This window comes from Castor canadensis, chromosome 12 (assembly GCF_047511655.1).
Source record: "Castor canadensis chromosome 12, mCasCan1.hap1v2, whole genome shotgun sequence".
NCBI lineage: Eukaryota > Metazoa > Chordata > Mammalia > Rodentia > Castoridae > Castor > Castor canadensis.
The window spans coordinates 57626122-57640526 of NC_133397.1; the positions used below are offsets into that span (position 1 = coordinate 57626122).

Sequence of the window (14405 nt, forward strand, 5' to 3'; positions counted from 1 at the left end):
CTGAGCGCCTGTCACCGAAATCCCCCGAGCTTTGGATTTGGGTTTCGCGCGGCCGCCAGGCAAGAAATTCATGAATTTGCTCTTCCAACCCTTGCACCCAGTCCCTTCTCTGCCACCAGGTCATGGATGTGCAGCGGAGGGACGAGGATTGGCCGGGGTGGGAAACTTAATTCAAAATGGCTGCTGGAACCGCTTGGGTTTTATTCGTAGCAAATGTTGCCAATTCTCCGGCCAGATATGCTGATCCGATCCTAAGATACGCTCGAAGGCTCAGGGCCTCCTACTTCAGAGCCCTAGGAGGAAGGGAAGATGAGCCGTCACCTGGGCGAGGGGAAGGAAAAAAAGAAAAAGTAGATGACAAAAATCAGGGAGGGGGGTCTCTGCCTCGAGCTCTTCTGGCTGTTTTTCTTGGGCGCTTTTTTCAGTGACTCGGGACTAACCATTGTGTTGTTTGTGACTGTTGTATTTTCTTGCAGACACCCCCTCTTCCCTCTCTTAGCACTGATTTTTGAGAAATGTGAATTAGCTACTTGTACCCCCCGCGAGCCGGGGGTGGCGGGCGGGGACGTCTGCTCGTCAGAGTCATTCAATGAAGATATAGCCGTGTTCGCCAAACAGGTCAGCAAAACAAATGTTAAAAAAAAAAAAAAAGTAAAAGAAACAAAAAGGAACCCTGCCCCCAACACAGAAAGCCAGCACGTTTTCAAAAGTAGCCAGCCAGATAGTCCATCCTAAAACAGGGGCGTTACAGCCATACTGAGATTTTTTCCTCCCTGGTGGGGTGTGTTTGCGGATAACTTGAAATCGCCTATCTCCATAGCCACTCACCATCCCTAAACTATCGAAGAAAGCTCAGTCTGTGAAAGAAACTCAGGATCACCATGCGATGTAGCTACTTTGCACTTGGCGAGCTGAGCAGCGTCCCCGGAAAAGCGTAGTTGGTAGAAGTAACAGTGAGCTCTGAGCCTGTTTTCGGCTTATTTGATTCAAATTGAAGTGTTTCTGCGCCTGATGAACTCGGTGTCACCGAGTCCCTCCCGGAGGTTACATCCTACCCCCAACAGTGTAATAAGACAAGAAACTAGGAAGGCGACCAGATTTCAATTTTTTTCTTTCTCCCCCCTTCCTTCTCCCCTTCTCCTTTTCACCTGTCTTTAGATTCGCGCAGAAAAACCTCTATTTTCTTCTAATCCAGAACTGGATAACTTGGTAAGAACTGACTCCTTCATCCCCTCCCCCTCTCGCCCACCCCATCCCCAGTCCCTCAAGCTTTGCTTAGAGAGCTCTGAGGTTTCTAGACTGGTCTTCCCGTAATTGCAAGTGGGCTGCAAATGTTTCCATCCACGGACAAGGGGTAGGGACAAGGTCCCCGGGAAATAGATTCATCTCGAGAGGGCCGGGGCTAGCTGGCGCGGGGAAACGCGAGTTTTTGTTTTTTATGACAGCCAGGCTGCACAGCTCTAATCAGCGCTGGGATTTATCTCTGGGCCTGTCAGCGTGTGTGCTTAAACTTTGTGGACTTCCCAGCCCTCAAAGTCTGATCACGAGGACCGTGACCCAGCAAGAGCCCCCAAACAACCAGTTTGCCCAAAAGGTGTGCAGAAGGCAACGGGAAGTTTGCAATGTGAAAAGCCACAATTTAAGAGCTATTTGGAATATTTTCCGTTTCAGTCCTTCCAAGGAAACATCTAACCCAGTGCTGTGGTCCTTTGGGGTTGAGGTGTGGGCTGTGGGACAGAATGGGAGAGCCAAAGGGGAGAATAGTGTTTATGATTCCCACTTAGATGCTTTGTTGTTATTTTAGCTATTTTTTTTCTACTTAAGAAATATAAACTTTAGATAGTACCCAGTCGTTGCTATTAAGTTTTAGTGTTATTGCCATAAATCAAAATAACTCTATTTACTGGGAGGAGGGGTGGGCTGTAGATGCTAGAGCTGTGATAGCCCATTTTCTGCAAATCAGGAATGGGGTACTCATTCTTTTTGTATCTTTGCAGATGATTCAAGCCATACAAGTATTAAGGTTTCATCTGTTGGAATTAGAGAAGGTAATTTCTTTAGCCTCTTTTCCCTTTACTTCTCTTTCACCCCAAACACACAGAGGGGAGGGTTCAGAATGGCTGAAGTTCAGGCGTCTGAGGTATTTGCATAAATGTCTTTCTTTCTGGTAATTAGTGTCAAGGCCAATCTTAGGTTCCATTTCTCTTCACAGTTTAATTACAATTTCAGCCACTAAAACCTGGATCACAAACACCCTATCCTTGTGTTCATTCTTAATACCTTGCTGGCTTTGTGTAAATAGTTGCAATTCTATGCATCCCAGCTGATGTTTAGAATGCTGTTGTGAGTCCTTTCACAGGTTAATACCTCTCTTCTCTTCCTCTTCCTGGTCTTCTTTGCTACCTCTGAGAGGGGAAAAGTTTTGTTTAGTTTTTGTGAGTTTCTGGAAGACAGTTTGAGAGTAGCAGCAGGTCAGACACCAAAGAGGCAGAGGGGGAGGAGGAGTGGGCAAAGGAGTCTGGAGGAGGTGGTGAGGGAGGTACATTAAACCTTTTTCGGAGACAAAGCAGGACTGATAGTTGTGTCAATTTCTTGAGTCTGTGAATCCAACACACACCTCACCTTCACACTCAAGAAAGGGCATGGGATAACGTGATTTTGCTAGCTGTTCTATAAATCTCAGCAATAAAAACTTAATGCATTGTAATTCAAACTAACATTAAATTGCAAGCACGCTAGGGTTTCTTGTGAATTTTTGCATGTCAGTGATTCTTGGGGCCTGTAAGAGTCCATTGCACTTATACCCAATTATTTTGAGTCATTCTTTTCTCCTTTTTTGGAAAAAAATCAATTTGATAAGTTTTTGTGGCTGTAGGGTTTTTTTCACATTATGAGTAGTGGCAACTTGATTTCTTTCTATTTTTTTAAAGGAAGTATCTTAAAATATGCCCCTTGTGGATAGAAGCACTAATTATTACCAATGTTATAGGGACATGGGTTGTCAGTGATATATCCCATGTCACCACAGTACAGGTCCTTTGGAGATTATGTGTGTGTGTTCACATTTTTCCTTTGACACGTTGGAAAAGGGTTTATGATAAAGTAACTGGATGAAATTAAATAGTTTACCTTAAGTGTCACCCAGGCAGGTCACCTCTCTAATGGCCACAGCCCCAGGAGCAGATGAATTTAACACGGGTGTTGAATATGTTGTAGCCTGTGAATCATCTTGTCACTGTCAATTTTCTGGGATATCTCTATTTTGCAAGAAAAGAAAGTTATTCCTAATTCTGGATGCGTCTGGGGGTCTCTGGAGGACAATTGCCCTGTGTTTCCCGTATTTGGAAGTTTGGGTCTCACAAGGGAGGTGGATTGCACTTGTCAATGTCATTTATGCACTCCTGATTATATTTCCATTTTTTTATTTTTGTCATAATGTAGGTACACGAATTATGTGACAATTTCTGCCACCGGTATATTAGCTGTTTGAAAGGAAAAATGCCTATTGATTTGGTGATAGACGATAGAGAAGGAGGATCAAAATCAGACAGTGAAGACATAACAAGATCAGCAAATCTAACCGACCAGGTATGTGCTTTTCAATTTCAACATCCCTGAGAAAAAATTTGTATGCATATTGCTTGCTGGGTCACTACCACCTCCTTTTATTATTTGCATATGATTAAGTTCCTTTTAGATACATTTCCATCGAAATGAAAATTTTTGAATAATGTGGCTATTATTGCTTCATTAAGGCTGGCTCTGGGATTCGACCTAGGGAGATGAGCTTGTAAAAGCTTTGCCTGCAAACTTGACCTGTTTCTTGTCGCTTTTAATTTTTGTCTTTATTTTATTTACCCTCTATAATAATGGGAGTGTTAACTGCCAGTGACCGCCTCTGATTGTAGGGCTTTGTTCAGGAGCATTTTTTCCCCCTTCTATCTTGAAGAAAAGAAAAGTGTAGGCTCCGCTTGTTTTTTATTTTATTAGGAATAAATCCAAGATAGGTGGTCTAAGAGAGGCAGGGCGGGTTTGAAATCTAGCAAATGCTGGCTATTTTCTCCCTGTCTATACGGTTCATTAGCCTGTCTTGTCAGTTTTCCTCGGCCGAACGCTTCTAGACCTCACTGAACATTGCTTTGTGCGGTGTTCGCTGCAAGCTCGCCCATTTTTATTGTACTTAATAGAAAAAAAAAATAAGACCAGGCCGAGGTTAGAAAAACAGATAAATATGGACTTGTCTCCTCCTCCTTTCCACTCGTCCTCCAGCTGGTACGTGCTTTGGGCCCTCTAGGTTGGCAGCTTTTGGAAGTGTCAGCATCAGGGACACCCTGGCGGCTCCCTCGGTGTGCAGGGTGGGGGCCCTCACGCCGCAGTGCTGTCTGCTGCGGCCCTTGCTGTACCCCTCCTCTGCGTCCTCCCTCCAGACTCTTCTTCCGCTGAGTTACTAAGTGGGGACGACTTTTATTTGAAGTTGTTGGGGGTGGGGGAGAAGGGGTGATTTCTCTCCCCCTGTCACCCTGACACCACCGTTTGCTCCCATTTTTTCTCTCTCCTGTCTCTGTGTCTCTGGATTGGTCCAAATGAGTTGGGAAAATGCAATGAAAGTGAAAACGTGAGAAGTGAGTGAGATGAAACAGGGCCCAGGACAGCTCTGGTGCGAATTATTGCAAGGAGTCTAGAGATTTGGGTAGCGGCCTCCTCGGTCCCCCTCCCCGCCCCCATATAAGTGAAGGCCTAGCGTTCTTTCAGACTTGGCACGTGAGTCCCTTCTTGGGGGAAGAGATCAGCCTGCCTTTGTTAAGCCAAAGACCAGCTTCTCCGACAGTTTTTCTTTGCAAACCCTTCCATGATCCCTGTTGGCCAGCCGTTGTCTTCAATATTCCTAGCCCGACACCTCATTCTTGGTGTCATTTTAATGATTTTTTCCTCCTAATATCCTCCCCTTAAAACTAAATGCCCTGCTTGACTATCTCTGGGTAACCCCACGACTAGGCTGAATTCCATTTTTGCCCATGAGGGGTGCAGCAGAGTTTGAAAGCTCAAATACGCCTGGGTTCTCACTATTTGGCAAGTTGGAAACTTCGGGCAGTGTAGACGGATGCACACCATCCGAAGCATGTGCAATCCCGAAGCCGCGGGGCCGAGGTGGGGAAACTGTAGGAGGTTCTCAGTCCTGGCCTCGCGAGCTCCCTGGCCTCGCTTGGGGCTCAACCCGGGAGCTATTAAATGCAGATTCCTCCCAGGAACCCTCGGGTAGCTGCTGTTGAGTAAAAATTGTAATCTAACAAGCCTAACTAGAAAATGGGATTCTAAAAGCTCCGGAGTGCTGGGTACATAAAGCTATTTGAGCAAATTACAAGAATCGCTTAGGGGCACGAATGAAATCAACACTTTAATTGCCTCCAAAATGAAGATTTATACCCCATTTTCCCAACGAATCATTATTTTATTAAAGTCAAAGGTAAAGAACCGAAGTTATGGGGTTTTCTGGCGGGGGGAGGGGATAAAATTTGTTCAGACATCGTGGGGTTCTCCCTGTACCTCCTCGGTAAACTTTCGATATCCCCATTACCTTAATTTAAGATATGTAAAGATTGATGTGCAATCGTATTGGGTAGAAGTTCACGTTTTAGTCTCCCTTCCTACCTATCAAATGAAAATCGTGTATCCATCCTGTCCCTGCTGTTTAAATAAGAGTGAGCGTCGCAGCTTTGACTGGGCTCGTGGCGCTGTTGGCCTGTGCGCGTGGGCTCTCTCGTGTGACCTTTAGGGCTCACCCAGGTCTCAGTTGGTCAGAAGGCAGCAAACCAAAGTTTGTCCTCTGTGTTGTCGGGTTCCTAAGAGCCAGGAGCTAGTGTGTCTGGACTGGGTGGAGAGACGAGCACAGTGCGGGGGGGGGGGGGGCGCACGCAGTATTGTGCCCTGGGTGCTGATGGGCTCCCCTTCCCTGGGGAGGTGGAGAATGAAGGTCGAGGCATCAGGCCCATCTGGTGGGCGCCAGTTATCCATCTGCAGCTTGGAGCAGGTCCCCAGGGGTGCTGAACCCCTAGTGCCGCGCCTTGGGGCCAGGCCCAAAAGAATGGCCTCTCCACCTGTCTACAAACGCGGCGTAGCTAGTTTGGGCCTGGCAGAGGGTGCGCTTTGGCAGTTGACGCTTCAGGTGTGGCGCGAGCGCTGGGCCTCGTTAGCTCATTAACCCCTCTGTCTCTAGGGCCTGCTGGCGGCACGGTTTATTTTATTTTACTTTTTTTCCCCGGCTCTCGGAGTTGCGCGAAGGCTGCCACCCGCGCCGGGATCTAGGATAGACCACTTTGAGGCCAGGCAGTTCCCGGAGGGCTGTCAGCAGAAATCCGCTTGGTGTGTAGTGTTGTTGGTTTGGGTCTTTTTAATTGTTATTTTTTGGTATCAGATTAAGATGCCAGTAGAAACTGTAATCCTGTCCCCACACCCGTCCCCGCCCGACTTTCCTGTTCCCGCGCCTTGGAGGCCGCCTGGAGGTCCCATGGCCTGAGAGCCATGGGAGGTCGCGGGCCTCCTGGCGCCCTCTCCCGACAGCGCGCTAGCTGCTCGGCACGGATGCTCCAGACGGCCAAAGTCTGAGGGCAGCGAGGGACCTGGGGGACTTGCCCACCTCCAGGTGGGTCGAGGACAAGGCTGCGATCCGAGAGTGGATAGAAAGGGAAATGGCGATACGAGGCGTCCAGACCAGGATTTGGCCTGGATGACAGCGGGAAGGGATGCGGGTCGGAGGGGAGGCGTGGCGCGTGACAGAGGGTCCATGGTGGAAGTGAGGGCGCCGAGTGGGGTTAGGCGCCCAGATGGTGGACTTTAGTCCGCACTCCAGGACGGAGCCGTCCTCTTCCTTGTTAGGAGTGTCTGTTGCTTTCCACCCCTTGACCCTAAGCATTTTCAACTTCAAGAACCAGTGGGAAGAGTGGCGAGAGGAGCAAAGTGTCTTCTAGATCCCCCAACGTCGCCTTGCAGGGTGGCCACGGCTGCTCGTCGCGAGCCGAGATTAGCTGGGCTAGTGCTGGGGCTTTAGCAGCGGCCCTGGTTTTCCCCTCAAGGAGCGGGAAGCAGAGAAATGGCCCCTTTGGATTACAGTTTTATTCAACAGCATCTCTCCGGGGGGTCCTCTGCTGAATCTGCATTTAAGAGCTCCTGGGTAAGGGCTGGCTAGCTGCGCTGGGCGCCCTCTTGCATGTTAATCCAGATTTGCCACTGACGTCTAGGGAGAAGTAAAGTGGCTCGCGGAGATGGAACCAGAAAGCCATGCTCACCAGGCAGGTTAAATGCCAAGTGCTGGCAGGCTCCCGGGGGTGGAGGCGGGGGAGGTCGCCTGGACTGTTGCGGCCCAGGCTGGAGAGCAACAGGCGACCAGGCTCGGAGACCTGGGGCAAAACCTGATCCTTTGGTTCCCAGTGCACTTTGATTCCCAAGTGGGCCTGAGATTGTTTTATTTCCAAAGTTCCGAACGCTGTTTCTAAAACATAGTTTGGGTTACATATCTTAAAACTGAAGTAAGATTAGACCGAAATCGCCCCCCTCCCCTCCAAAGAGGTATGGAGATTCATCCCAAGGAAATTTAAGCTTTGTCATTGGACACAACCTAAAGTTCCAGGAGAACTGAATCTACTGCTTTAGGAAAAAAAAAAAAAAAAAAAAAAGATGGGGCCAGTGGATATTCACTCATGCTAAGATGTCTGCTATTCATTTTCATCCATTGAAAAAGCTGGACACAACAGCAGGAGGCAGGCACAAGGCCCCCTTTTCAGGTAGTTTGTTTCCAAATGTTTGCATTTGGATACATCTTATTTAAATTGTAAATGCTGCATAAGGTCCCACTTCACGACTCAATCCCAGAACCTCTCCATATCCTAGCCTTAAAAATGATGGGATCTTAGCATCTCTAAGTTTACTTTTGATTGTTGTTGTGGGTCATGTGGCATATTCTTAATTCCTTTCTTGAAATATGTCAAAAGGAAATTATGGCAAGACTCTCTTTAATGATTAAATAATAAGGTGTTGACTGCTCGTCACTACACCAGCTAATCAGGATGTTCATTCTAGACCCTTCATTCCTTAGTGTCCTTTGAATTAATTAAAAGTTACTGAATTACCAGGTGTGTTTTCATTGTTACTCTCTGGTTAGCTTTTAGTTTGGATTTATGTGTGAATATCAGAATAGGGATATATTGATTCTTAACAGGGGGACTTAAAAACATTTTAGAAAAACAATAAGGAAAAAGTACAGGGATATGCAAAGAGTAGAGATCAATTACATTGTTAAATGTTGCCAGTTCTAAATGCTAATAGTACAAATATTATTCCCTTTTCTTTTTTTTTTTATAAATACCTTCCCCCCCCCCCCGCCCCTTCTGCCTCTCTCCTTCCTCTTTTCTTTCTCCCTCCCTTTCTCTCCTGGCCTCTTCTTGCTCGGCCCCTCTCTTTTTCTCCTCCTTTTCTCTCAGTGGAAGTCCCCAGTGCAAGTTCCATGGTTAATGGAAAGTAATGATGCTAAATGCTACTTTGTGCAAAGTAAAGCCCCATAACAGTAACTATTGTTCAGTGATTTAACTAGCTCTGTGGCAATAGGTCACTCAAATATCAGTTCTTCTCCCACCAGAATGACTCCATTGCTCACCATTCAGAAATAGAGTAGTTGTGCATACTGTAACTCTTGGTCCTAACTTACAGATTCGTATTCAAAAACACAGAGAAGCTCAAATAGTAGAGGAAGAAGAGAATGAGGAGGAGGAAACAAAGGATTAAAATGTGGATTCTGCTTTTAAAAAAGTAACTGACGTAATATGCTATAATTACCCAACTTTGAAAATAAATTTTAAATCATTATGCTCTCAAACACTCATATGTTCAAATTTTAAGATTTAAAACACAGCTGTTGCTGGGTGATAGAGGGAAAATTATGCGCCCAAACTCCATTGTTTTAAAAAGCAAATTTTTTGTATTTCCATAGTAGAAACACGTTTATGAAGGCGAAGCAGATAGGCTAAAAAGTATTAGCATAGAGCCTACTGTTATACAGCTACCTGACTTTCCCTTGAAGGTGGAGATGGAGAAACTGAAGAATGCATAACAGATTATATTAAGACACTTCTCATAAATGAAAGTATTGTCAACATGAATTCAAATGAAACATTCTCATATTGGTTATGTTATGTTTTCCATTGCAACAACAGTGTTTTCCTATGAAATGTAAATATGTCAAACAAAGGTGAATTTCAAAAATTTTTTTTCTTTGCAGTACTAGAGATCAAATCTTAGATAAGTATTCTACCACTGAGCTATACACCTAGTCCCTAAAAGTTTTAATAAATTATAATTTAGTCACCAAACACAACCCAAGTATGTAGAGAGAAACTTTTAGAGAAATGTGGGCATACAGCCAAATTCCTATAAGGTCTAACAGGGAAATGATCAAAAAATGAACATGAAATAAGACTTCCTGTAAGAAGGTCTATAATTCAACATTATTCCACTTCACTGTCAGGGAAATAGTTGAAAGATAGTAAACTGATAGGTTCTTAGTCATTTTTGTTACATAGTCTTACATGGTTGCAACAGTAGCATTTTACATTGCCTTTTTTGGGATTATGATGTCTGTCATATTTGTATCAAAGTGGTACTTGAATTTATGCTGTAATTGAAGCAAAAAATTTCACTATTTCCCCTGAGTATAAAAATTAGTATTTTAAAATTATGGGAAAGTATTCTTTTACAAATAAAAAAAGAAAAATAGAATGTGTTACACATTTACCAGACAGTCGTAAAGATGTTAGACTCATAGAGTTTCAAAATCTCAAGTGAAAGAACACTGCTGTAAATCAAGTGGTGCTTACAGTTCTTACCCAGAGGAGACATCAGGATATAATACCTATGATACCTGGTTAAAAGTTAGGGACTAGAGACTGGGGGAGTAGCCCAGGGAAATGACACTTGCATAGCTTGTGAGAGGCCCCGGGTTCAATCTTCAAGACTTAAAAAAGTTGTTTTGTTTTGCTTTTTTTTTTTAATAAAACAAAACAAAAAATAAAAGCACTAAAATACATAGCATATACTCTTCCGATTTAACTTTTAATAATAATCTCAAAATTTGACTTTGAGGACCCAATGAAGGTTTGGATATTTTATGATTCTTACCATTTATGAATGAACCTTGTGTGTGTAAAGTCAAGTTGGAGAAATTTCAGAAGATGGATATGTCTTTGTAGTGTACACGATAAAAGAACATCTTCCCTATATTCTTAACATAACCTGATTTCAGGATTATGGAATTTGGGAAAGCTTTTTGGAGCCTTAAGCAGACTCTCTAGGAAATGCACCTATATTAGGCAGTTGCTAGACTTCTTACACTTACAAATTTGAGATTTTAATAAATGGCATAAATGATGCTTTGTGAAATAGCGAGAATATATTCATTTAAATATTTGTCACTAGAATTCAATTTCAATCAATTTAATACATTCAAGTGCACAGAATTACAGCAATTGGCAACACTTTACTAGACTCCCTCTGAACTCTTTTGCCAAATAGCATTTCTTAATCTAGAAAATATGTCCTTGTTAAAGGAAAATATGAAAGTGCAAGTCTTTTGAAATTATTTTATACTTCATGACTTCTTGGTTCAGAATTCCTAAAATTGTCTAAAATATGCCATAAAGAGTTTATTCTCTGGTTAAAAAGGCTTACTCCTAGATTTATTGAATTATACACCTGTTATTTATTGGTGTCATGAAGTAGATATAGCCAAATATAAATTATAACCAGAACTAAGTCATTAACTCTTCATATAATCTGAAATGACCATGTTATAGCTTTTCTATGACATGTACACCACTGAGAGAATATATAAGTTGTGAAAATAAATGTACATTGTTTAAAATTCTCAAAAATACAATTCTACAATTGATTCTTCCCTTAACACTTCGTGACTAGATTTGTAGGACTAGATTAGTAGGATTTATATTCACAAGGTGAAGAACATGAATGTGCAACTTTATAGTTCTTTTAAAAAACTTCAATGAAATCATACGCTTTCACAGAAAGGAAATGCTGTGCCAGTTTATAATTTTACTACAAAAAACTTTAAAATAATGGTTACAAACTTTTACTGGTTTAGTGAGATTAAGCAAAATTTCAAATTGCACTTTTTCTCATTTTGACATGATGCAGTCTTAAATTTTACAATTACTTAAACATATGGGATTTTGACTTATTTAGAATTTCTGACAGTGCATAACATTTTCAATACTATTAGAATTATTTTAGTATTGATAAATGACAGTGTTCTGACATCAATACCTGATGACATAAGGTAACTTGGAATTAATTGCTGTTGTTCACGGATTCCCACTTGTATAGCTTTTCCCCTCATACTTTACAACATGGTAGCATGTTTGTCACCATCTGTAAATACCTAGGTTGTTGATTATTACATAGAAAGGCAGAACTATAGTTCTTTCTTTTCCTGATCACTTTGTTTTTTCACTGCTTGGTAAACCTCCTGTGCCTGAGATTTGAACTTGAACTAGTTTTCTAGGTCTCATTTCCCTATTAGGGTACCTTGTGGGTTGTTACCCTTATGTGGGTTTATTTTCCTGAGATGTTAATTGTTCCTGTAGAACAGGAATGAATACAGACCAACCTGTGCTGTACAATTAGATGAAAAATTGAGAACTGTTATTTTTACTTGTCTTCCCTAGGGCTGTGAACACTTGACATAAGGATTCATATAGCCCCTTGGTGTTCTTCCTCTTAAGCCCTAAATGTTTGTTTTAGCGACTATTCATAACTGATAGTCCATATTTGGTCCCAGATCTCCATGATTTGCATTTTATTCTGAATTTGCACCCACATATGTCCCATAGAAACTCTTTAAAGTGAAACGGGTTTATGACTATAATGAAACTCTGGAGAATGAAGTTTACAATGAAATTGATGTAGCCATCAAAAGGACAGTGAAGGAAACTGATGTAAACTCAGTTTTCTCATGCTATCTCACCTTCTAAAGGCTTATTTCTCTTCTTTAAAAACTGTTAGAAACTGAAAGCATAAGAACTCCTTTACCAATAAAACTCCTCTTGATGGCCCTATAACTGTTTGGATGTGTTCTCCAACATTAACTTAATTTGATAGACAAACTATAATTAACTGTGACCTATGCTATTTTCTGCTCAGAGATTATTCCTTAGTGATTTTAAAACTTAATTTCAAACTGAATGATGTACAATGTCTGATATTCTAAAGCATACTTACACTATTTACATGAAATGGAGTGTTTGTCTCCAGGGCCTCAGAAGGGAGCTGCTTCTTCCCAGAGAAGCAATGGTAGGCTAGCAATTTTTACAATAGAAAGCCATAGCAAATTAGCTAGAGCAGGTGATGTCTTTTGGATTATTTTTTTATGTAGCCTTTCTTTCTATTTGCTCCAATATTGGTTATTCTCCCTGAAGGAAAAAAAAAAGCCCACCGTTTCATGGAACAAAAGCCTCATCCATAACATTTTAAATCCAGTTATTTATTAATCATAAAAACTAGCAGTGTTGGCAGAAAAGTGAGAAATAGCACCATATAGGTAAGATGTGATTAGCTATGAAGCTTTAATCACAACAAAGAAGTTCACTGGTAGAATTAAATTGAGCATTTAGGTTTTGGATGGACTATCTACTTGAGAGTTGTCTTAAAACCAGCATTGAAGAAAGCTTTAGTGTAAAAATTTTGTGATACTAGCCATTGAACATTACTTTTATTTGAAATTGTTCATTCATAAAAGACTTCATTTCATGAGTAGCCACCCTGCCTTTCACTCTTGAACAGTTCAGATAAATGTATTATTTATTTATATTCTATTATATACATTATTTATGGGAATTATGCTCCACCTCTACTAGGCATATGGAATTTTTCTTCGTGAGTCAGGAGTGTGGCATCTCTGGCAAAAGTGGTACAACCCTAAGTAGATAATAAAGATTACCCTCAGTGTACAGATAACTATCATCTCTCATAGAGCTATTACATGTTTATACTTCCCGGTTCCAGATGAAAATGTTTGTTGATATTTTCATTTTAATTGTCATTGTTTTCTTGGCTGTAGCTTCTAACAAAAAGAGTCAAGAATTTTACATTTTAAATTCATCTTAGTGATTTAGTGATATGTCTTAAAAGCAAGAGATTGGGTAGCAGAATCATTTAACTCCTTCCTTTCTTTCAGTGCCTTTTCTCTGTCTCTATTGTGTGCAAAAATTTTTCAGAGGAGCATTGTTCATGGAATTTTTAACACTGGACATGCATTTGATGGCTTGGCCTATTGTTTTTAATCATATCTGGGGATTTTTACAAACTGTGTTCAATAACAAAGTCACCAAGAAAACTATTGGACACATTGTGTCCTGTACTTCCTTGCACAAAATCATAGATGTGTTGACTGTGCTTGTTCTGTGAGTATCAAATGTATTGTTAATGTTCAAATATTTTTTATTCTAATAATTATTCAAAGCCAGTAACAATCTGCATTTGAGTGAGTATAAACATTTTTATTCTGAAATTTGGAATTTGCAACAACTCAATTTTATTTTCCAAATTACCCTGCCATTTCAATTAGGTGCATTGTTCTTCATTACACTGTTGCGACATTCTAAGGGTTTGCTTGCTACCCTAATGGTGAGTTGTTTGAGTGTTTAATATTTATTGAGGGCATGTAAAGAACATGCCAATAGAAAAAAGAGAGAATAAAACATTGACAAATCAATTATGGGGCTTTTCTTCACTTGTAGTATACTTCTCATACTCCAAATACTCTATAACTGTTAAAACAGTATGAATAGCCTCCAGAATAATAGCCTTGGGTATGGTTGAAGAATGACATTCTGATTAAGTGGAATTACTTTAAAAGTGAACAGTGTAACTCAGTATCCTGCTTCTGAAATTCACAGGTTTTTTTTTGGTTGATATGCCAGTTAAGTGCCTTGGAATATAGAGAACCTGGCTATTATAGGAATCAGAAAGTCAAATTAAATTTCAGGATGCCTTGAGAAAAGTCTGATGGTTTTATCCAAAATGAATAATAAAATAAGAGAAATAATTTTCTCCCCACCTCTGAATTTAACACTGTCAGAGAGTTTAAGGATTCAGAAATCCTTGAGGAATGACTGACATTTAAAAAGCAAAATTTGGTTGAAAATATAGAAAGCCAGAATGCTTCTAAAAATTAGAATATACTTTGTTGCTAATTATTAGTGGCAATCAGTTATGAATGCACATTTCCATGACTCTTTTATTCAGATTATTCCATAAGGTAGTAGAATAAAACAAGACTACATCTTGACTGATTTTTTTTCCCTTCTCACATCAAAATTGTGGATATTCTGGTTTGAGAGTTTAGA

General features: G+C 41.2%; 1 protein-coding gene across 2 annotated transcripts in view; it reads left to right on the forward strand.

The window, feature by feature from the left end:
- Nucleotides 1–14405, forward strand: part of Meis1 (Meis homeobox 1) — a 133888-nt gene that overhangs the window by 4810 nt on the left and 114673 nt on the right. For both annotated transcript variants that reach the window (XM_074049856.1, XM_074049858.1), the window contains exons 3-6: nucleotides 477–618; nucleotides 1159–1209; nucleotides 1998–2048; nucleotides 3442–3588. In XM_074049856.1, coding sequence (XP_073905957.1) covers nucleotides 477–618; nucleotides 1159–1209; nucleotides 1998–2048; nucleotides 3442–3588 — 391 coding nt within the window. The remainder of the gene's footprint in view (nucleotides 1–476; nucleotides 619–1158; nucleotides 1210–1997; nucleotides 2049–3441; nucleotides 3589–14405) is intronic.